Raw genomic sequence first — 25,485 nt, forward strand, 5'->3', positions numbered from 1 at the left:
CCAAATAAAAAGTGGGGATGATTGACACGGGGATCCACCAATGAGAGGGCCTTCAGTGCGGGGTGCTGAGTACTCCATTGGGCAAGGCCTGTTTGCTCCACCTCCGCTGACTGAGGAGCTTGCGGCTCTTCTGCACCTTCACGCGGACGTCAAACACTTCCTGGATGGCTTTCTTGAAACAGTGGAAGTTGTAGTCAATGAGTCCTATGAAGGTGAAGACAACACAAGACCACGTACAGTATGAAAAGTACGTACTGTACAGTATGAGAAGTGTTGCAGTGACAATAGTGTTGTGGGGAGGGGGGGGGGGTTGCTTATCAAAAATGTCAAACAGACAAGTGCTTACTTTTAACAACTGATCATACAAGTAACAACATAGGGGATAGCCTACATTTTAATTATTATTATTATTGTCTTTGGACGCGCGACTTAAAACTTCGTTCCACCCGGAAGTCATTCACATCCAGATATCACTGCGCCCTGGGCGTGATGCGCCCTCGTGAGCCTCCGCCCTAATGAGGATTGCGCCCTAAAAGCATTACACAGGGGTGGACAGTGATGAAGGTTGGCGCTGTTATAGATTTATTCTAATAATTAAGAAAAGAGTAGTCGAGAATTCCAGGGTTCATCTTTGAAAGTCCAAGCTGGTTACCTTTATTCCAGATAAGTGACGAGTTTGCAAAGTCGAGCTCAGAGAGGAAGGAACATCCACCAAGAGCCAAGATTATCTTGAGAACAGGGTATTATAAACAGTGTGGGTGTGACCATACCTGCATATGCAAATACCTCACTAGCCAATTATAGTGAGTAGGCTAGGCCACAGCTCAAGTGAACAAAGACAGGGATCAAAGACATAAAGTTGATTAAAAGGCCTGGAGATAGGGGGTCAGGGAAATAAACAAAAGGGCAGCTTCTTGCTTTACACGTCTTGATACAGAGAATACACTCATTTGAATGTATCTATTACAATTTCTATTACAGCGCTCATGTTTCTTCATCGGTTCGGGGTGTGTGTGGTTCTTTGCACTGCGTACTTTGTCTCAGTACTTTGTTCTTTCGGGGAAAAGCGCCCTCAGACTTCTCTGCCTTTGTTGTCAAAGCGGCTCCGCAATTTTCGGACTAAACCAATCAATTCTTTGATTTAGAGCCGGAGAAAAATAAATGGTAGAGTCTCTTTCCTACGAGGCAGCTGGCTGCTTTGACTGGAACAGGCGTAGAACAGTTCACTCGCACAGGGAGCCCTTATAACCAACACTAACGGAAATGGAAATGAATTAGTTTTATCTTTGAGTCGACTCTACACCCGATGTGTTGAATAAGCAACCAACTGCCCCGTCTTTGGAGGCAGCCCATCGCTACAATTCAAATAGGCGTCTGAGGTGTTCCATATCTGGGGATAGGCCCAAATAGTTCTTGCGACTGTATCAAATCAAATCAAACTTTATTTGTATAGTGCATTTCATACACGGAGGCAACACAATGCGCTTTACAGAGAACAAGGGAGGTGGGCATACATATTCCAGAGGGAAGCAAACAGTTTCACCCGGGGGCCAGAAAAGTGTGCTGTAAAATGTTTTCCCTGACCGTAGACAAAGTTGCTTCTGGCTCTAGTGCTTCAGCTTTCTCAGTTTGTGAATGACCCTCTCCTAGTCAGTCTGTTTCTTAGCGCTCCACTGTGAAGGGATGACCCGTAGAGTAGCAGCCAGCAGCCATTACGACTGCGTTTATGAGTCCTTTTTTGTTGTTATACTGTATTAATTGGTCTCCTTCTCTTCTTCTACCCTCGGTTGAGTCGACCTCAGGGTCAGCCAGCGTAGCCGGCTGCTCTGGATGCTGCAGTGTGAACTAGTGCGGGGGTGCAGGTTTGTGTGAACTTGTGCGGGGGTTCCCGCCTTGTCAACTGGCCCGGCCCGGTCTCGAACCAGCAACCTTTCGGTCACTAGTCTGTTGCTCTAACCGCTAGGCTACAAGTACCTACCGCTGTCGCGTGGACCCCTCCTCCCTGTGTGCTTTCATGCTACCGAGGAGATCAGGGTCGGTAATGCACTGTAGGCTAAGTGTCATTGATTGAACATGAAACCCCGAATCGGTCTAGGTTCAAGGTTCAAGTTTATTTGTCTCCCTACTGAGAAATTCTTAATACTGACTAGTCAAGTACGTTCAGCCGATTGTCTGCCACTTACATGTCTGCATCTCGTAAAATTAGCAGATATGCATGTGAGCAGCCTCTTAATTATCTGACTACAATAATATATCTGATAAGACTTGTGACACTACAACGGAACAAAAACCATACTGGAGGCAAGAATGACTGTTGTTACATTAACATTAACGTGAGAGCGGAAGGATTATCAAGTGCCAATGGAGCTAGATGTTTGGATCACTTGTGACCAGGGGCGGGGATCCTGGGGGGGTCAGGGGGGACATGTCCCCCCCCCCCAATATTTGAGATCATTAAAATTGTCCCCACCAATATTCAGATTGGGGTAGTGGCATTCAAATGACCATACAGCCGCGTAGGAAGATGCCCCCCCCAAAAATAATTATTATTATTATAAAATAACGAATTTGGATACAGATCCCCGCCACTGCTTGTGACTCTAGGTCTTTATTAGCGAGTAAGGGGCAGAGGAGTCCTCTTGACTGCCAGTAACTTCTCCCAGACTGGTTTTAGCAGTCCTAAAATTAGGAGTGACTCGGTTCAATTTTAGAGTCCTAAAATTAGGAGTGACTCGCCTTATTATTTTTAGGAGTTGCTCCTACAGTGAATCGGCGAGTTAGGAGTAACTTTTAGCAGTAAAAAAGTTTTATGAATACCAGCCCAGCTCTCTCCCTTGTAACAGTGTTAGGTAACCTCGGCCCAAGAGTGTTTGCAAGCCTTCAGACTGCCTCCTAGTCAAAGGGGTATGACATCACAAACAGCTCATTTCCTCTCCCGTATTCCTCCCAGGGCCGAAACTATACATACATACACAAGGCATCACAGTGTTGTAAGATAGTACAATACTATCCATCTGTCAACTATCAAACTGACTGGTGGTCTCAGACAGGCAGGTGGATGTACGTAACAATAGCCATAATGATGAAGTGGGCAGCAATTAGCACTCAGCAGCTATTTAACAGCACAACAATCCTGTTTATCTCATTGGTATGCAACAAAGGCCAAACCATTCAACTTTATAGAGTTACACTCACACAGTACTTCATGTCAGAAATATTGATGAGGCTAGAAAGAGAGAACACTAAAATTACCCATCGCATTATAAACCATGCTTTCAAGGAGAAATTCAACTATTCAGCCTACTTATTAAAAGTCCAAAATTATCCTCATTATCAACAAGTTAATACAGGTCTCTGGGGTCCCCAAAATGTCATCTTCATGATTAAGCTTCATGATTAATGAAATTACCCATTATCAAAGCCTGACTATTAGATAGAATTTTGCGCACACACCCCGGATAAAGATCTGACATTCTGCTGCTTTTATATGGCTGTCTGCATATGAAGATTTGTCGAAGAATATCACAACAATATTAAGAGTTACCATAGTGTCCAACTGCTATTTCACCAAGTTGAATCAATTTATTTCATGGTCAAAGGAATGTACTGTAAGCTGAAAACAAATCATGCCTTTATTACCATGTGGATTCTATGAACTCATTCGTTTTACTGATTAATTTTATACGGAGGGCTCATTAAATTTTTCAATATATCTCTCACCATTTTTCTCACGTAAGAGGATAGAAACTCATCTCCTGATGCCAAAGGAATACTAGTTAGCGATGCATAGACTTCAGTACCAAGGTCTGTTTAATACACAATGTAACGGGAGCGCCTGGCTTCCATTTGTCTCTGCACTTGAATGAGTTGAATGAGTAAGTACCACTGGAATGTACCAAACTGTCTGTGCACCACTGACACAAGACTTTGAAGGCCACACTGAAGACTAGGGCTGGGTTTAAAAAATCGATTCATCGATTCTGAATCGATTCTGAATCAAATGATTCAGAATCGATTCATGAATCCCAAAATCGATCTTTTATTTAATGAATGAATGAATAAATGAAGGAATGAATAGTTCATTAATTCATTCAATGATTCATTCATTTTTGGAAATACCCAGCCCTAGTATTGATGTGTTGCATAACTTGGCAGTCATGTAATTAAGGTTACAGCAAAAAAAAAAAAAAAAAAAGTTTTTTGTAACACTAACCGAATCGATATTGAATCGAATCGAATCGTGATAATCGATTCCAAAGCTTGTGAATCGGAATTGAATCGGTTCTTGAAATTCGACTCAATACCCAGCCCTACTGAAGACCACACAATAGAACAGGACCATTTTGCTCGGGCGAATGCTGTCCACCAGCGATACCATGCGTACACTATACTATGTGGAGACAGCACACACTATGTAACGTGAAAAAACGTCCAAGAGTAGAGCATAACAGTGGTCACTAGGGGTGTAACAATATATCGTGCCACAATATATCGCGACACAGAAACGTCACAATACGTATCGTCAAGGTGAAAACAATATCGTGATATGTTTATTTTTATATTTATGTATATCAGTGAACACTGGCTACACAACGCTGGTAACAAACACGTCTTTTGTCTCTAGGCCTCTCCATGATATTACAACAGTTAAGCTCTAAATTCACAAAGTGTAGTGGAGTAGAAATGTGGAGATATGCACTATTGGTGTGAACAGCAGCGCTACTGCAACGCTTCACACCTGCCCTTAGTGTATCGTATCGTATTGTTATCGTCAACCCAATATCGTGTATCGTATCGTATCGTTAGTGTATCGTTACACCCCTAGTGGTCGCCCACTTTTTTAACCACTCTGGTTCCGGAAGTGAATTTCCCATTAATTCACTACCACTGAAGTTGCAGAAAATCCTTATATAAAGAGTTTTAAGTCTGTAACCAAGCCAACCAGCTACGCGATGAATCGTGACCATAAAACGTTTCACTCTGAGCAAAAAAATGGAATGGATGTCAATACACATATAAAATCAAATATTGGACGTTTCTCATTCATTTAATTAATTCAGGTTGCTCCGTGGTTTATGTGACGGGAATAAAGGTTTGGACGGGCTACTGAAACATGCATATAACGAATTTTCTTCAACGAGCCTGATAAATGTAGAAAAGCAAAGTCAGTACCAGTGGCTTGGTCAGATCACAACATCACAAGCATCACCAAGAAGAGCAAGGTACCACAGAAACCACCTAGACCTAGAGTAAGCTTACGGAGGAGGTGGCAAATTGCGACTTGCTACTAGGAATGATTAAATAAAACACCGCATGAACTTGCACTTCCTCGTCGCAAATTCGGATATGTTTCTCAGCCCCCAGTTGCTAGATATAACTAGGTAACTGTGATATAATGGTATATAGCTGAATGCACACAGGTCGGAGGTAGGTATTTTGCCACTTGCGACTTGCCACCTCCGACCACAAACGAACACACCATTAACTCTTTCGATACGACCACGTCACCGGTAACATTTTAAAAATATCTAACAAATATTTAATAATATTAAAAAAATATCAAACATATCTAAAAAATTCCTCACTCCTCACTTCCTTGCTGAAAGCTGAGAAACTGCACTTTCTAGTATTATAGGGAAAATCCAATTAATATTTGAAATGTTGTCACTGTACTTTCAGGGTTAAAAGGGTTAAACTCACTCGGCCGCAAAATGGCCGACTTGGAAGGAGGCCTGACAGGTGCCAAGAGAAGGGCGGTCTCTCAAGAGAGGGGGAAGAGAAGAAACACTCCAGCTGCACCCGTAGTACACACACATGTATGGGATGTGTGACTAACACACACACAAACACACACGCGCACACACACACACACACACACACACACACAGCATCCGTAGTACACACACATGTATGGGATGTGTGACTGTAACACACACACACACACACACACACACACACAGCATCCGTAGTACACACACATGTATGGGATGTGTGACTGTAACACACACACGCACACACACACACACACACACACACACACAGCATCCGTAGTACACACACATGTATGGGATGTGTGACTGTAACACACGCACACACACACACACACACACACACACACACACACAGCGGGCACATTTTGTCAAAGATAATTAAGTGTGCATGTGGAGCCGTCACTGTGATATCCAGGGAAATGTGTGACTGTTTCTCCTGCTTACAGTATTATGCGCATATCAACCACCCTGTCCGTTATCCTTGAACTATAAACCTCTTTGCTTGACGAGCCGAATTATCAGTCGGAGACCCTCAAGTCGACTGAGATTCTTCAAGTCAAGCAGTCGTTTTTTTCGCTCCACTGTCAAGATAAGCTGGTGGGCTAAGACTTACCTGCCTTGTGATTAGAGGACAGGCCAATCATTCGTTTCAGACCTAGGCTATTAGCATAGATATTTATTGAGACTTAAGACTGATATAATGGAGGGAAGAATGGTGAATGGACTGCACTTATATAGCGCTTTTCCACCTTAGCGGCACAATGGCCTCTGATTCACCCATTCACACACCAATGGCGGTAGCTGCCATGCAAGGTGCTAACCTGCTCATTGGGAGCAATTTGTGGTTAGGTGTCTTGCTCAAGGACACTTCGACATGTGGACAGTCAGAGCTGGGATTCGAACCACTGACCTTTCGATCATTGAACGACCCGCTCTACCAACTGAGCTACAGCCGCCCCAAGAAGGCAGGGAACCCCTCTCCCCTCCACACTATGCGCCAGCAATCGTGCATTTCCCAAAAGGAATACTTTTATTATCACAACACAAAACTGCTTCCCCAGATCAATCTTCTTGTATTAACCATGATATTCGCTGGATTTTTCCCCCGAACATAGTCAGATTGAGCTCTAACGTCCGCTAAAATGCTTCAGTGACAAAACATTTCCTTGCCGACTGCTGCTCAATGCATGAGCCTGTGGGAAACACTGCATAAAAACATGGGGGCATCTGAAGTAGATGGACAGTGTGGGCTAGATGATTCATATTTAGCAAGAAAAAAAAGTATTTTATTGTGCTGCCTGCGAGGCTGAGTTAGTTTGACAGCTGTCCCGACACCCGCGGTCTCCCCTCAGCCTAGCGTTAGACATACGGGGGGAAAAAGGAGGAACTAATCGTCAAATCTCTGGTTTGAATAAGCGAATCTGATTCTCCCAAAATTCAGAGTCGGGGACAGCCCTAGAGAATGGACGTTGGATGTTAATTAACAGCTTCTGAGTTATTATCTCATTAAGCATTTAGCCCAAGTTTACTGCTCTGTAAATGTTCTTAGCCAATAGACAAACATTTTCCAGGAGCTTGCTCGATCGTCTCGTTGAGAGAGGTCAGGGAAGAATTTTTACAGCTCACTTTTTTGGCCCCCGGGTGAAACTGTTTTTTTGCTTCCCTCTGGAATATGTAGGGGTGGGACCTATGCCCACCCCCCCATCACTCTCTGTAAAGCGCATTGTGTTGCCTCTGTGTATGAAATGCACTCTACAAATAAAGCTTGATTTGATTTCTCTTTCTTTATTTCCCTCTCTCTCTCCCTTCCTTCCTCCTTTTTCCCTTCCTTCCTCCTTTCCTCCGTTCCCTTCCTCCTTTCCTTCCTTCCATCCTCACCCTAGGTGAACTACAGTAGGTCAAACTCCACCTGGTCTCCAGCCAGCGGCTGAGTTCTTGGGTCCAGGATGAGTGACCAGAAGTCGATGGACATCAACTGACCTTTCCTTTCAAAGCTCTCCTCCCTGAGGAAGCAGACCAGGGCCAGGAACTTGGTGACCTCCTTCAGGTACATGACCGTGGTGTTGTTGAGGTGGATGATGGCCATGGACTCCTGGTCGTAGGGCTGACCCGCCTCATCCCCCGTTAGACTGGAGGGGATGACAGGAGAGACAAGCAAATGCTGCAAATCATCCAAGCATCATTCACATTTCAATTGATACTTGAGAGAAAATTGTACTGGAGAGAATGAGAGAGGGAGAACAAGAGAGAGAGAGGGGGAGGGAGAGGGAGAGGGAGAGGGAGAGGGAGAGGGAGAGGGAGAGGGAGAGGGGGAGGGGGAGGGGGAGGGGGAGAGGGAGGGAGAGAGAGGGGGTGAGAGAGAGAGAGAGAGAGAGAGGCAGAGAGAGAGAGAGAGAGAGAGAGAACAAGAGAGGGAGAGAGAGAGAGAGAACAACAGAGAAGTGTGAGTCAGGTGTCTGCAGAGTAAAAGGGGGACTGGACATATTTTATTCATAAAGCACGTTTTTCATGTGAAACAGTCTGAAGAGCTGAAATGACGGCTGCTTGTTCTTACAGCTGCTGTTGTTGGTTTGAACAGATTCTCTCTGCATTGAAAGCTGAGAAAATAGAGGAATTCTCTGCTTCAATATAAAGAAGCAGACCTCATTATCTGAACTCACCTGAATTCAACTCAAATCATCTTTATGATTGTTTCCCCCGTTGAGGATATTCTTAACTTGTTCAAAATATAAGTATTGTGAATATATCATCATCCAAAGACTACTTTACTACTTCAGATTGTTCTTAACTTGTGAAACTGGGTCACTATTGTTAGGGGAGAGGACTGGAACTGGTCAGTGAGATGAATGAGTGTGTGGGCCTCATTGTCCACTACCCCGAATCTATAATCTATAATCAATGAGGACATTATTCCACCCACACAGTTGTGAGATGTTTAAAAATCAACATGTTACTTAGATCCACCTTCGACTGTTATCTGGGAGTGCCTGTGACATATCTGAGCAAGTCAAACTTTGTCAGCTTGCGACCCAAAAACAGATATTGGATTTGGACAGGTTATCTCCATATCTGTATGAATTTGGGGAATATCACACTTTAGTGAGAACATGAATAGATATTGACCTGTTGGAACAAGGATAAGTAAGTAAGTAAGTAAGTAAAAGTGTATTTGTACTGTATAGCACCCCTCTCAGCACGAATGCACAGAGTGCTTCACATAAGATGCAGGTAACAAAAAGTGCATAAAATAATATTACATAACATTTATCACAGTAAAACCAGAAAGGATACAAAAAGTGGCCAATTTCAAAGGCCCCTGTACTAATACAATAAAACAGGCCCCTATACTAATACAATAAAACAAAGAAAGACACAGCAAGACCTACAGATATGACAACATCAGCAGGGCTCAAACGCCTGCCTGAACAGATGAGTTCAGATGAATTCAGGCCCCTTGAAAATATTTATTGTTCCTGTGGATATCTGGCCCCCGGGTGATACTGTTTTTTTGCTTCCCTCTGGAATATGTAGGGGCGGGACGTATGCCCACCTCTCTTGTTCTCTGTAAAGCGCATTGTGTTGCCTCTGGGTATGAAATGCGCTATACAAATAAAGCTTTGATTGATGGATTGATTGATTGATTGATCTCAAGTCCAGGGGGAGCGAGTTCCAAAGTCTTGGGGCAACCGCCCCCAAAGATATATATTCCTACCGATGACATTTCTACAAATGTGTATTTTTTAATGAAAAAATTAAACATTGCTACAGCAACAGATGCCGGATCAAATGATAATTATCAAAATGAATAAAAGCCATGACTTAATCCCATGCTTTCATAGGCTTTGGGGCAGAATGCAAGGACATATGCACGCCAAGAATAGATCCTGCATTTCACAGATTTGAACAACCCCCTTTATAACCTATTCTATGTATGTTTGTATTCATATGTTTTGCAGAAAGCAAGATAACCCTAAGGGAAGGATAACACTGTGAAAGGAGAGAGGATATTCAATTTGGTAACCAAGGGATGTTTTTGTGCCTTTTGAGCATGCGAGTGATTTCCATGCAAAGTAAATGTGGTGAATGACCTCTCCCCTCTAATTAAAGATAGATTAGACGGACAGACAGACAGACAGACAGACAGACAGACAGACAGATTCATTTTGTTGAAGCAAAATCTATACAGAAGACAACAATACAACACTGCAGCACAGTCACATATACAAAGGCACAGTGGTGGAGGCTACAAAAATGTACAAAAAAGGGGGAAAGGCAATAAGGTACAGAAAAGAACAATATACCGTTTACACAATATAGACCCCTATAGGGTGAGCAAAAGGTACTAAAATAAAAGGGTGCAATACACACACACACACACACACACACACACACACACATACATACATGCATGCATGCATACATGCATACATGCATACATGCATACATGCATACATACATACATACATGCATACATACATACATACATGCATAAATGAATAAATACTGTTTCAGTAAATACAATTTTCAATAAAAAAAATCTTTTGATTTTTTTTGAGGCTGTGAAATAAGTGAGGAAAACAACAGTTTGAGTGCTGTAGTCTCTTAAATAATTGACAGTGTAGGAAGACGGAACTCCTCAGGCATCGCTTTTGGCACGTGCACTTCCTGCTTCGGCTATATCTGGAGCTTGCACCGATGCAGGCTCGCTATTTAAGGGTTTGACAGTCCACTCGCACTCCAAGCGCACTCCGTGCTGATTGGTTTGAGATTGGGCTTCAGTCAGCGACATCTTCAGTACCGATACACGGACCAAAGTGGCGCTGGCTGGCTACTAGCCGTTTGCAAATCACTACCAACTCTCTTCTTTGCTGTTGACTCGTTCCAAACTGCTCGGACTTCTTCCTCGTATCCGGACATCTTCTGCATCACGTCTTTCCAGTGGCGGGCGCCCGGCGAGCGCAGCGGCGTTTGGTGCGGCCAGGTCATCTCCGGTGCATTGTGGGAATTGGCTGCAGCTCATGATGTGTTCCATGGTTTGTGATCGCCGCACGCACACACGCACGCGTGCGCACACAAACACACACACGCACACACACGCACACACACACGCACTTATGCGTCGGAAATTGTTATTCGTGTTTTCCAGACAGCCCAAGCTTGGTCGTGATGCATTCGCCTGGGGAGTCAATTTATTTCTATAGCACCATTCATACAAATTAATATCCCACATATTGCTTTCCATAAAAAGAGATGGATAAAAACATAAATCAAATAAACACAGTGAGAACAGATTTAAAAGAAACAATCAAAGTAGAATAAACAAATTAAAAGATAGTGTAAAAGAGAATAAAACCAAAAGAGAATACAAATGAAGAACACTAGGATATTAAGACATGTAACGCTACGTGGTAACAGCAATGTTAAGAAGGTATGTTTTAAGATCTGATGCTTCTCTTTATCCATTCGTTGGGTTGTCTGACTGCCAAGTAACCCATGGTTACTCTGACTGTAAATAGCACCTAACCGCTGTAATGGAAATTCTGTATTAATAGATATTATTTGAACTCAACCGGCCTCTCATACCTTGGCTAGAGAAAGAATGCTGTGTACTTTGTAATCGTATGTTTTTGTAGAAGTGACTGTCTCTGCTCGCGCCCCAGCCATGCTGGTCTCTCTGTGGTCAAAACAGGACTCCGGCTGGACTGGGGGGTGGGAAGAGAGGGCTGGGAAGTAACTCAGACACCACGGTTGCTCCCTTTGACTGTATAAATGTTGACTGTAACCACAGATCTGGGCCGCCATTTCTCACATTGCAGACTGCTGTGTGCACGAAGCCACTGAGATTTGATGGTCCCCTTCTCGAGACGGGTTATTGTGATGTTTGTATGTATTGTATGCGTCTACTGTGCTGCTTGCCTGCTTGCATGTACTGTATAGGGGGGCTATATGAGCTATAGCCATAGGGGCGGCTGCAGCTCAGTTGGTAGAGCGGGTCGTTCAATGATCGAAGGGTCAGTGGTTCGAATCCCAGCTCCGACTGTCCACATGTAGAAGTGTCCTTGAGCAAGACACCTAACCCCAAATTGCTCCCAATGAGCAGGTTAGCACCTTGCATGGCAGCTACCGCCATTGGTGTGTGAATGTGTGTGAATGGGTGAATGAGAGGCCATTGTAAAGCACTTTGAGTGCCGCTAAGGTGGAAAAGCGCTATATAAGTGCAGTCCATTTACCATGTAATAAACTTTATTCAACTTCGAACGTTGGCGTTGAATCTCTCCTGAACAACATCAACATCTCTCTCAGTCACTCTGTGACAGAAATATCCACAACACCGCCTGAACTAATGTACTACTCTATAATAAACCGTTAGCTGCTTAGCTATCTGTACACAAATACTACTCGACTCTGATCACACCGAAGTCCACAAGGAAAGAGGACGAAACACACGTGACAGAATAATATACTAGAAGACGGCGTCTCAATTCACAAACCAATAAAACAAATATGGAAATCCAACCAATAGGAAGAGGAGAGGGAGCGTATCCACACCATGTGAGGGCGATAAAACTATACTCTGAAATGATCCCCCAATCTGATTTATCCGCATAGTAAATTTAATGACTCTAAGCCGACTAATTTACACTATTGTCTCAGCCCTCATAACACTGCCAATTCCCGCCTGTTGTCTCATCGCACCTCCACGTTCATCAAATCAAATCAACTTTTATTTTATATGCACCTTTCGTGCATAGAAGCAATTCAAAGTGCTTTGACAGTAGAAAATAAAAGCGAATAAAATAATGTAAATAATACAAGTATATCCAGGGGGTTGATGAATAAAGAATAGAATAAAGAAAAGCAATAAAATGAACACGATAAAAATACAACAGTACTACAAAAAAAGAAAATTGAATAATGAATAAAATAAGAAGGGGATGGGGTTTAAGGGAATGCAAGGCTAAGAGGATACGTCTTGAGTTTACTTTTAAATGTTCGCACAGAATGTGATGCCCTCGAACCCTCCGGCAGGCTGTTCCAGAGGCGAGGGCCATAGACCCTAAATGCCACCTCTCCGTACGTCTTTGTCATCACCTGAGGGACAACTAAGGGACAGGTGTCGGAGGATCTGAGGGGTCTAGGGGGATCATTTGACACAAGCATATCGGAAAGATATTCAGGTGCCATTCAGTCATTTGAACACCAGTAATAATATTTTTTAATCTATTCTGAATTTTACAGGTAGCCAGTGTGAGGACCTCAGGACAGGTGAGATGTGTGCTCTCTTCCTAGTCTTGGTCCGTACACTCGCAGCAGCATTCTGACTGATCTGAAGTCTGTTTATGGATGTATTAGGAGGGACAGAGAGGAGGGCATTACAGTAGTCAAGTCTACTAGAAATAAAAGCATGCATGAGTTTCTCTGTGTCTGCCTGGGAGAGAAACGGTTGCACTTTGCAATGTTTCTGTGAGGGTTTCATTCCAAGCCGCGCCCCAAGGTCTCTACGGCTCCAGCCTTCTCGTGTCTCCCAGGGTCCCTGCCTCTCCCGTGTCCCCACGGCCCCTCCCCCGATCCTCGGAACCCCTGGACCCCCTGAGCCCCAAGCCCCTGGACCCCACGGACTGACCTCCCGGTGCCCCCCTCGCCCTTCCCCCGGACTGCCCCCTTCGGACCCCGGACCGGACACTGTTATAGGCGCACACACATGGTCAACACATCACTAAGCACATACACACATTCACACAACACATCACTAAGCACATACACACATTCACACAACACATCACTCAGCACATACACACATTCACACAGCATGATTACACACCTCACGTCACGCACCACACTTCCCCCACCTTAGACTCCCCCGTTTAGTTGCTACTTTTTGTTTGTTAGTTTGAATAAACAGCCCTTGGGCCTAGCATTTCTGTGTCCATCTGTCTGTGGGTTGTGCTACAAAGGTCCAGGCCCTAGTGCGGGACTCCAGAAAACTTTCTGAGGTGATAGAAGGCGGTTTTAGTTATTCTTTTGATGTGGGAGTTAAAATTCAAGTCAGGATCTAAAAGCACGCCAAGATTTTTGGCTGGAGGCGTGTCGTTTTGAGCCAGGGACATTAGGTTAGTGCACAGTGCATAGTGCATAGTGCACAGTTAAGGAACTGAGCGGCTTAGCTTAGCATAGAACGCACTTAACGGGCTGCTCAGTTACGCTCAGACTGATCTGCTCAGAGCGCAAGTGAGCACGTCTAAACTACCATCAGTCAGCAAACACAAAAGAAGATGGATCCAATGTAACTAGCTAAGGCGGGGCTTCACCTGAAAAGTTTCTCTTTGCATACGAAAATGACTCGAAAACCCGGGGAGGAATGCTGGTCAGAAAAGTCATGGCTAGCTGTCACAGGGTTGTGCTAAGACACACATCAATCAGTGTCAATATAGTATATAGTATAGTCTATAGACCCAGGACTAGGTGGCGGGACTACATCTCCGCACTGGCCTGTGAGCGGCTAAAGATTCCCCAGGTAGAGCTGGTTGATGCTGCTAGGGAAAGGGATGTCTTCTACAGGCCTCCGAATTACACCAAAGTGATCTCGGTGAGTCAAACGTCTTATAATATGCCGTAAATAAGGTCCAGGTTGTCAAAAACTAGCATTCTCCTTTAAAGATGCCATGAAAACAAAAATGCATTTTTTTCCATTTTGGATCACCTCGGTTATAGTGTGCAGTTATTTAACAATATATGCCAAGATTTCCGTTTCATTGTAATCTTATATCAAATCCTACGATTTGTTTTCTTCCTGTAAAACAAAATCTCCCTAGTCCTGGGGGGGGGGGGGGGGGGGGTGCAGACCTTTTGTCTTAAATTCTGGACCTTTGGTCGTGAGGGGGGGGGTTCGTTCGATCCACCCGACCCCCCCCCCCCCCCCCCTGGCTACGGGCCTGAAACTTCTACTGCAGGCTTCAAATGATGTACCGTGTAGCGGTGCTTTAACAGTGAAGTTGTGTTCCTGATTCAGACTCAGGTTAAAGAGGGTTATGTCCCTTGGTTAATAGATGGTTCTGTCATTATCATGATGGCAACCATTAATGAATTGTCCCCCTGGGTGCACTTGACTGACTGGTGTGGTTCCTCTCTCCTCCTCTTCTCTAAACACACACCAGCACAGCACACCTTCAGACAGAGAAGCTGCTGCAGCTGAAACAGAACAGGACCTGAATCAAGCTGATTCACCTCCGCACTGGAGGACCTGCAGACAGTGTTCCATGTTACACACTCACACACACACACACACGCACACTCACACACACATACACACACACACGCACACATACACACACACACACACACACAGGTGATATGACACACATTAACATGCACATACATGATATTATCGCTCTCCCTCGAACCCTCACAAACACACACACACACACACGCACACGCACACGCACACACGCACACACACACACACACACACACACACACACACACACACACACACACACACACACACACACGCACACACACACAGGTTGTTGCCCTGAGCACTCCAACAGCTGTCAGAGGTAATAGCCCATTCACCTAGGGCTCAGTCTGGCCTAGTTCCATTCCAGACTCCCACAACCCCCATCTGAGCAGCCCAGGGTGCTGCATGCCCCCCCCACCCCTCCCATGTAGGCCGATCTGCCACCACGCAGGAAAACCGGGTCTCAGTAAGGTCAACGAGCCCAGAGGGGGCTTACTGGTCATCAGAGCGCATGACTTCAACTTGTTTACCTTCTCTCAGGGTTACAGGAAGGGGTCTGCAAAAATAGTAGCTCTGATATCCAGGAAAGAGGGTGAGGAGATTGTTGATCCCACATCTCTGTGTCTGCTCATTCGGACAGTTGGTCGGTGGGGGGTGATTTCACAAGCCCTCCTGGTCTGGTGTCTAGACAATAGAATCCGCAGCTGGAATAAAAGAGATGTTTTCGAAGCCGAGCAATGCAGTCTGCATTGTTGTTCTATTAGGTAACCCTCAAAGGATCTTCCATCTGTCGAGCGACAGCAGGCGCCACACGCTAGCGATATTGTTGACAGCGCTGGAAGTAGCTGTCATCGTAACACTTGTAATTTCTCTCTCTTATGAGAAACTTATGAGAAAATCAGTGCTGTGGAAACAGGATTTGAGATCTAGATTAGTGCCTCATTACACAACATTCTCGGCTGGGAGACTGAATGGAAAAAACATTGTGGCTAAGATTCAGACATGTCTGGGCCTTCAGCGGAGAAGATGGTTCACTTTCAGCTCACTAAGGATCGGAGGTAATATCAGGCATATCCTGGTCTTACGTGACCTACGTGTGATGTGTCCTACGGAGAAAAACTTGTAAGATTACACTACTGAGGAGCAGATGTACTAACATGTTAGCATCCGTTTTAGACGTCATTTCGTTGCAACGTGCGCCCGAAAATATAGCATGCATGTACAGTACGAAGGTTGATTTGGCTCAGCTGGTTGGAGTTGGTGCACGGTTCTAGTTACTCAGAACAGAAACCTAGTTACTCAGAACAGAAACCTAGTTACTCAGAACAGAAACCTAGTTACTCAGAACAGAAACCTAGTTACTCAGAACAGAAACCTAGTTACTCAGAACAGAAACCTAGTTACTCAGAACAGAAACCTAGTTACTCTGAACAGAAACCTAGTTACTCTGAACAGAAACCTAGTTACGCAGAACAGAAACCTAGTTACTCAGAACAGAAACCTAGTTACTCAGAACAGAAACCTAGTTACTCTGAACAGAACCCTAGTTACTCTGAACAGAAACCTAGTTACTCAGAACAGAAACCTAGTTACTCAGAACAGAAACCTAGTTACTCAGAACAGAAACCTAGTTAGTCAGAACAGAAACCTAGTTACTCAGAACAGAAACCTAGTTACTCAGAACAGAAACCTAGTTACTCAGAACAGAAACCTAGTTACTCAGAACAGAAACCTAGTTACTCAGAACAGAAACCTAGTTACTCAGAACAGAAACCTAGTTACTCAGAACAGAAACCTAGTTACTCAGAACAGAAACCTAGTTACTCAGAACAGAAACCTAGTTACTCAGAACAGAAACCTAGTTACTCAGAACAGAAACCTAGTTACTCAGAACAGAAACCTAGTTACTCAGAACGGAAACCTAGTTACTCAGAACAGAAACCTAGTTACTCAGAACAGAAACCTAGTTACTCAGAACAGAAACCTAGTTACTCAGAACAGAAACCTAGTTACTCAGAACAGAAACCTAGTTACTCAGAACAGAAACCTAGTTACTCAGAACAGAAACCTAGGTACTCAGAACAGAAACCTAGTTACTCAGAACAGAAACCTAGTTACTCAGAACAGAAACCTAGGTACTCAGAACAGAAACCTAGTTACTCAGAACAGAAACCTAGTTACTCAGAACAGAAACCTAGTTACTCAAAACAGAAACCTAGTTACACAGAACAGAAACCTAGTTACTCAGAACAGAAACCTAGTTACTCAGAACAGAAACCTAGTTACTCAGAACAGAAACCTAGTTACTCAGAACAGAAACCTAGTTACTCAGAACAGAAACCTAGTTACACAGAACAGAAACCTAGTTCCTCAGAACAGAAACCTAGTTACTCAGAACAGAAACCTAGTTCCTCAGAACAGAAACCTAGTTCCTCAGAACAGAAACCTAGTTACTCAGAACAGAAACCTAGTTACTCAGAACAGAAACCTAGTTACTCAGAACAGATCAAGCCCAAGTCAAGGTCTAAAAAGCTCTGTCAATAGCAAAAATCTGTTGCGATGTTTTAGTCTAATTCAGAGTCAGCGGTTTTTGGTAACCAGTGCACACCGTACAGGTATGCAGTGCATTTGGCCAGGGTGTTTGCATATTTAGTTCACATATCTCGGAAAAATGCATTGTTCTGAAAGAATATTATGTACTGAAAGAATATTGACAAGCGCAGAATAAAGTAGTCTAAAGTATTGAGTTGTCCTTTTGGAAGCAGGTCTGTGGTTAAAGACCGTCTCGCCCAGCAGGGGGCGTCTCGTCTCACCCGTAGATGCAGGAGATGTCGATGACCACGTCTATCATGTCGCAGCACAGCTCGTACGTCTGCATGTCCACTGGGCTGCTGTCCGTGGCGATGTAGATCTTACTGACCACGTCGAAGAGGAAGGCCTTCTCGATGCCCGAGTTCTGAGAGAGAGAGGGGGGAGAGAGAAAGAGTGAGAGAGTGAGAGAGAGAGAGAGAGAGAGAGAGAGAGAGAGAGGGGGGATAAAGAAAGAGTGAGAGAGAGAGAGGGGGGGAGAAAGAAAGAGTGAGAGAGAGAGAGAGAGAGAGAGTAGTAATGGAAGAGGACGATGGTGAGGGACAGGGAGGAAGAGGGATATTGGAGGAGTCGGGAGTGAGAAACTCTAATTCTACGATATCGGATTTCCAGGCTTCCAGCTGAGATCTCACTTTGAAGGTATCGCCCAAGCAAGGTTACCCAGAATCCTCTTCTTCCCGACACGTTCTCTACACTCCCGTTCGATTCACATCAAGTCAGCTCGGGAATGAAGCCCCGAGGCTTGCCCTCACTTCTTGAGGAGAATCAACTCAAAACATCTGTCCATATGGCTGTGGACATACGCCATGACACCTTGCAGGTACTGTACATGGCTGGTCTCTACAGAATGTCATCGATTATTGCTAACATCTGTATGACTACAGTAGTTGGGTGACCAGAGGAAACTAGGGGGCTCCATTCTTCAATTATTCTATTCTCGTCTCGGAGAGCCAACTTTTGACTTTTTGATGTTTATTGACTTTCAGGAAAAAATAAAACAAGTGAGTTTCATGCACCGACAAAAAATTAGGATGTGGCTGTTGATCAATAAAAGCTATTAATATTAATGTATTAATTAAAGCTATTATTGTTTTCAGGAAAACAGAAAAGAAATGTGAATTTCATGCACAGATAAAAAATTAGGATATGGCCGTTGATCAATAAAAGCTATTAACTCCCATGAGCGTTCACTTCTCTGCTTTTCAAGGTCTTATTAATTTCTATTTCCTTGTACTCAGGATTGCATGAGCAACAACAGTTGAAATCAAAAGACGTGGATTGAGCCAAGTATTATTTTTTTTGTATGATAACTACAATACAGAATGTACAGTACACTTCATCTAACATGTCTTAATTAAATTAAGTATCAAAAATAGAAGCGCTCTGAAAAGATTCTCTGCAAACACCTTGTAATTGAATGTACTGAATTCTCAAGGGAGGTTCGGTCGAAACACAAGACCTTGACCTGAGACGATAATAGACTCTTCTGGAGAGATGAAATGAAACAAATATAAAACTCACGCAATGAATGCATTTTAAAGCTGATATTTCGAATAATAACTGACTGAGGGAAAGTGCCCCCGGCGCCCATGGGCGGTTCGCCTCTCTATAGAAACGGTCCTCCTCAGTTTCTCTCTCTCTCTCTCTGTCTCTCTCTCTCTCTCTCTCTCTCTCTCTATATATATATATATATAGAAAAAGATCAACATGTTTGGGCTGAGCTAGCAGCCTTCATCAGGGCATCCTCGTTCATGCCAGCTCAGCCCAAACATGTTGGTGTCCTGCTGTTCCATAATGAACTAAGCGATTATTAAAGCTTTTTTATTCTAGGAAGAGTGGTTTGGACATCCCTCTGTTTCTATGTGACTCTTACCCTGCTATCCAAAGAGCACCTTCCCTTACTTAGTAGAACGCCGTAGCCCTCCTATTCTCTTTCTCTCTCTCTCTCTCTCTCTCTCTCTCTCTCCCTCCCTCCCTCTCTCTCTCTCTATATATATATTGTTCTCTGTAAAGCGCATTGTGTTGCCTCTGTGTATGAAATACAGTATACAAATAAAGCTTTGATTGATTGATTATATGACCTGCTACTGTGTTATATGACCTGCTACTGTGTTATATGACCTGCTACTGTGTTATATGCCCTGCTACTGTGTTATATACCCTGCTACTGTGTTATATGACCTGCTACTGTGTTATATGCCCTGCTACTGTGTTATATGACCTGCTACTGTGTTATATACCCTGCTACTGCGTTATATGACCTGCTACTGCGTTATATGCCCTGCTACTGTGTTATATGACCTGCTACTGTGTTATATGACCTGCTACTGTGTTATATGACCTGCTACTGTGTTATATGCCCTGCTACTGTGTTATATGACCTGTTACTGTGTTATATGACCTGCTACTGTGTTATATGACCTGCTACTGTGTTATATGACCTGCTACTGTGTTATATGACCTGCTACTGTGTTATATGCCCTGCTACTGTGTTATATGACCTGCTACTGTGTTATATGCCCTGCTACTGTGTTATATGACCTGTTACTGTGTTATATGACCTGCTACTGTGTTATATGACCTGCTACTGTGTTATATGACCTGCTACTGTGTTATATGACCTGCTACTGTGTTATATACCCTGCTACTGTGTTATATACCCTGCTACTGTGTTATATGACCTGTTACTGTGTTATATACCCTGCTACTGTGTTATATACCCTGCTACTGTGTTATATGACCTGTTACTGTGTTATATGCCCTGCTACTGTGTTATATACCCTGCTACTGTGTTATATGCCCTGCTACTGTGTTATATGCCCTGCTACTGTGTTATATACCCTGCTACTGTGTTATATGCCCTGCTACTGTGTTATATACCCTGCTACTGTGTTATATACCCTGCTACTGTGTTATATGACCTGCTACTGTGTTATATGACCTGCTACTGTGTTATATGCCCTGCTACTGTGTTATATGACCTGTTACTGTGTTATATGACCTGCTACTGTGTTATATACCCTGCTACTGTGTTATATACCCTGCTACTGTGTTATATACCCTGCTACTGTGTTATATACCCTGCTACTGTGTTATATACCCTGCTACTGTGTTATATACCCTGCTACTGTGTTATATGACCTGTTACTGTGTTATATGACCTGTTACTGTGTTATATGACCTGCTACTGTGTTATATGACCTGCTACTGTGTTATATGACCTGCTACTGTGTTATATACCCTGCTACTGTGTTATATACCCTGCTACTGTGTTATATGACCTGTTACTGTGTTATATGACCTGCTACTGTGTTATATACCCTGCTACTGTGTTATATACCCTGCTACTGTGTTATATGACCTGTTACTGTGTTATATGCCCTGCTACTGTGTTATATACCCTGCTACTGTGTTATATACCCTGCTACTGTGTTATATGACCTGCTACTGTGTTATATGACCTGCTACTGTGTTATATGCCCTGCTACTGTGTTATATGACCTGTTACTGTGTTATATGACCTGCTACTGTGTTATATACCCTGCTACTGTGTTATATACCCTGCTACTGTGTTATGTACCCTGCTACTGCGTTATATGACCTGCTACTGTGTTATATACCCTGCTACTGTGTTATATGCCCTGCTACTGTGTTATATACCCTGCTACTGTGTTATATACCCTGCTACTGTGTTATATGACCTGCTACTGTGTTATATACCCTGCTACTGTGTTATATACCCTGCTACTGTGTTATATGACCTGCTACTGTGTTATATGACCTGCTACTGTGTTATATGACCTGCTACTGTGTTATATGACCTGCTACTGTGTTATATGCCCTGCTACTGTGTTATATGCCCTGCTACTGTGTTATATACCCTGCTACTGTGTTATATGACCTGCTACTGTGTTATATGACCTGCTACTGTGTTATATGACCTGCTACAGTGTTATATGACCTGCTACTGTGTTATATGACCTGCTACTGTGTTATATGCCCTGCTACTGTGTTATATGCCCTGCTACTGTGTTATATACCCTGCTACTGTGTTATATGACCTGCTACTGTGTTATATGACCTGCTACTGTGTTATATACCCTGCTACTGTGTTATATACCCTGCTACTGTGTTATATGACCTGCTACTGTGTTATATGACCTGCTACTGTGTTATATACCCTGCTACTGTGTTATATGCCCTGCTACTGTGTTATATGACCTGCTACTGTGTTATATACCCTGCTACTGTGTTATATGCCCTGCTACTGTGTTATATGACCTGCTACTGTGTTATATGCCCTGCTACTGTGTTATATGACCTGCTACTGTGTTATATGCCCTGCTACTGTGTTATATACCCTGCTACTGTGTTATATGACCTGCTACTGTGTTATATACCCTGCTACTGTGTTATATACCCTGCTACTGTGTTATATGACCTGCTACTGTGTTATATGCCCTGCCACTTGTTTAAAGTGTTTTTGTTGCTGTCGTACTGTAAGTACAGTAGGGGTCTGTTTTTATGCTGCACCAGAATTGACCTCTGGGGACATTTATTGAAATGAGTACATAATTGAATAAGTAATTAAGGAATTGATCTTCTGCTAGTATGCAACTTATCCATCCAGAGAAGAACGGCTTACAACCACCATCATCATGGGTCACAGTCATCCCTCTGAGCAGAGCTGCTTGCATCACAAACACGACTGCTGTTTCTCTTATGGACTCCAATATTAAACATTGAGCTGAACAATAACTTCAATCAAAAATGAAAGTGCCGGTCCAATCAATATCTGATCCAAATATCCAATCAATATCTCATCCAGCTATCCAATCAATATCTCATCCAGATATCCAATCAATATTTGATCCAGATATCCAATCAATATCTGATTCAGATATCCAATCAATATCTCATCCAGATATCCAATCAATGTCTGAATATCTCTGCAGCTCTCCGCCTCCTTCCAAGTCTCTCAGCTTGTAACACATCACTGCCCCCTAGTGAGCGTTGGAGGTATAACCTGAGTTTTGTGGGGGTCTCTAAAATAACTAATGTTAGGGGCAGAGATAAATAAATACATACATAAATAAATAATAGCCTAGCTGGTGTCCTTTCCGCTAAAGAGCTCCCATTGGCTCTCACATAAAAATAAAAAAAACCTTCCTTACTGGAGCTCAGCTCCCATTGGCTCCCACATAACTTGAACAAAAAAAAAGATCAAAATAAATCTTTTGTGAGTGTTGAGCTCCAGAGATGTTCAGTGGGTGTGGCGTACTCACGGATATGAAGATGTTGAGCAGGTTCTCCAGGGTGGGCAGCTGAGGGATGAGCTTCTGCACCACCTTACTGAACGCCTCGAAGATGGAGTGGTCATATATGCTGGTCAGGTAGAAACTGAGGGCAGCAATGGTGGACACGCATTAGTGGACTGTAGCCTGGGGGTCAGGGGAAAAAAACAGTATGCATGCTCACAGCATATGCACTCACAAGTGCATTAGGGCTGCTCGATTAATCGGATTTTAATCTAGATTAAGATTTGGGCTGTCAACGATCATTTAAACAAAATAATCGCCATAAAACGATTTTGCACAAATCAAGTGCACCCTACACTGCAGAGCTATACTGTGCTTGACCTCAAGGTCAAGGTTCACTATTTGTCTCCCATGGGAGAAATGTATCTAATCCAAAGAACAGCCACTCTAATCCAAAGAAAAGCCACTGTCAACATTTAATAAATTAATTGTTATCAAAGTCAATGTATAATTTGATATGTTAAGAAAATGTTAAAACTTTTAATTAAAAAAAAAATTCAATGAATAATCGTGTTAAATAATCGTGATCTCAATATCAATCAAAATAATCGTGATTATGATTTTTGCCATAATCGAGCAGCCCTAAAGTGCATAATGTAGAGTTCAGAACATACAGTATGGTATGGAACATGGTCAAATTACAGATGGGCTCAGCTCAATCGATTGGAGTCGCTGTGGAGTGCGGAGTGAGTTTCGGCCAGTGAATGTTACAGATTTTAATTGGTTAATCGCACTCAAAGCCCAGTGAGGAGGTCAGGGTTAGGGTTAACCTTTAACCCTTAACCCTAACCCAAGTGAGGGTTGAAGCATTACTGACCTGTTACACAGGCTGCTCTCAAACTAGGCTCTTCAGGTCAGACACTTTGTACCACAGAGCAGACGGAAGAGAAATTCCTTAGGGCCCGTGTCCACATAGCGCACGGCCCCTAACTCCGCCTTCTTAAAGCACAGGGAGACCAATCACAGCTCCAGCTCACCTTAAATGTATCCTCTCCAGGCCGGCGTCCGCCAGGTCATCGTTGGCCCGTTTGTGGATGTCCCTCTGCTTCTCGATCTTGTGGTCGTCGGAGAGGCCGTCCACTTTGTGGATGAACACCTCGAAGTTGATGTCGGGGTTGACCTTGTAGGCTCTGGTCACCGTCAGATGGAGTCGGCTGAGGGCCTCCACGTAGTCGTCCTAGACGGGGAGACCAGTAAAGGGGCAGTCCGTCAATTTCTGACTTTTTTTTGTGTGTCCCGCACCCGATGAAATCGGTGCCGTTAAAACGGTCTCTGTCCATCCCAAAAGATGTACCAGGGTCTCCTCTGGGGGTGTCAGACACAGTTCATTTTTCCATTTGCCAATATGTACTGGTTTTTTGCTTCCCTCTGGAATATGTAGGGGTGGGTCGTATGCCCTCCTCCCTTGTTCTCTGTAAAGCGCATTGTGTTGCCTCTGGGTATGAAATGCGCTATACAAATAAAGCTTTGATTGATTGATTGATTGATTTTGTGTACAAAAGACTAATGGTAAACGGACTGCACTTCTATAGCGCTTTTATCCAAAGCGCTTTACAATGAAGGCCTCTCATTCACCCGTTCACACACACATTCACACACCAATGGCGGCAGCTGCCATGCAAGGCGCTAGCCTGCTGACTGGGAGCAACTTGGGGCAATTCACCGTCTTGTCCGAGGACACTTCCAACACGTGGACAGGAGGAGCTGGGATTCGACCCTGCGATCATCGGGCGACCCGCTCGACCTCCCGAGCCACAGCCGGCCAACCAACCCCCCACCAACTGCCACTCGTCGGCCCCCTGCTGTGCCCCCCCCCCCCCCCCCCCCCCCCCCCCCACACACACACACCTGCGAGTCGATGACGAAGATGAGCGCGCCGGTGCCGCGGAAGATCATCTCGTAGTCGAAGGTGGGGTCGAAGAAGTCGATCTGCCCGGGGAAGTCCCAGATCTGGAAGCTGACGAAGGAGCTGTTGGACACGTCCTCCCGGCAGATCTTATTGGTGCTCTCCAGGAACAGCGTCTCGTTGGGGGACATCTTGTGGAAGACCACCTTCTGGATGGACGACTTGCCGCTGCGACGCAGCCCCATCAGCAGGATGCGCGGCTTGACCTCCCCGCTCAGGGGGTCCTCGTCTACGCCTGTCACAGGGGGGGACAGGGGGGGGTGGAGGGGAGACAGGGGGGGTCAGGGGGAGGGGGTGGAGGGGAGACAGGGGGGGACAGGGGGGGGGGGTGGAGGAGAGACAGGGGGGGACAGAGGGGACAGAGGGGGGGTGGAGGGGAGACAGGGGACAGGGGGGGGGTGGAGGGGAGACAGGGGGGGACAGAGGGGATAGGGGGGGGGTGGAGGGGAGACAGGGGGGGACAGAGGGGACAGAGGGGGGGTGGAGGGGAGACAGGGGGGGTCAGGGGGGACAGGGGGGGGGGTGGAGGAGAGACAGGGGGGGTCAGGGGGGACAGGGGGACGGTGGAGGAGAGACGGGGGGGGGGGGGGTTGTGTACTGTTTCAGCGGTAGAGAGAAGAGACAGGCAGACAAGACATACTGATAGGCCAACAGATCAGGGCT

The 25,485-nt window shown here is 44.4% G+C and overlaps 1 protein-coding gene across 1 annotated transcript in view; it reads right to left on the reverse strand.

Annotated features, from left to right (window-relative positions):
* Positions 1–52: 52 nt before the first annotated feature.
* Positions 53–25,485, reverse strand: part of rragd (ras-related GTP binding D) — a gene marked incomplete at both ends in the record, with an annotated part of 27,829 nt that continues 2,396 nt past the window's right edge. Inside the window, 6 exons of the mRNA XM_084437698.1 lie at positions 53–204; positions 7,752–7,900; positions 17,823–17,965; positions 22,884–22,998; positions 23,894–24,093; positions 24,765–25,057. Of these exons, the coding sequence (XP_084293824.1) occupies positions 53–204; positions 7,752–7,900; positions 17,823–17,965; positions 22,884–22,998; positions 23,894–24,093; positions 24,765–25,057 (1,052 nt within the window). The remainder of the gene's footprint in view (positions 205–7,751; positions 7,901–17,822; positions 17,966–22,883; positions 22,999–23,893; positions 24,094–24,764; positions 25,058–25,485) is intronic.

Source organism: Borostomias antarcticus (assembly GCF_949987555.1).
Source record: "Borostomias antarcticus genome assembly, chromosome: 5".
NCBI classification, from domain to species: domain Eukaryota; kingdom Metazoa; phylum Chordata; class Actinopteri; order Stomiiformes; family Stomiidae; genus Borostomias; species Borostomias antarcticus.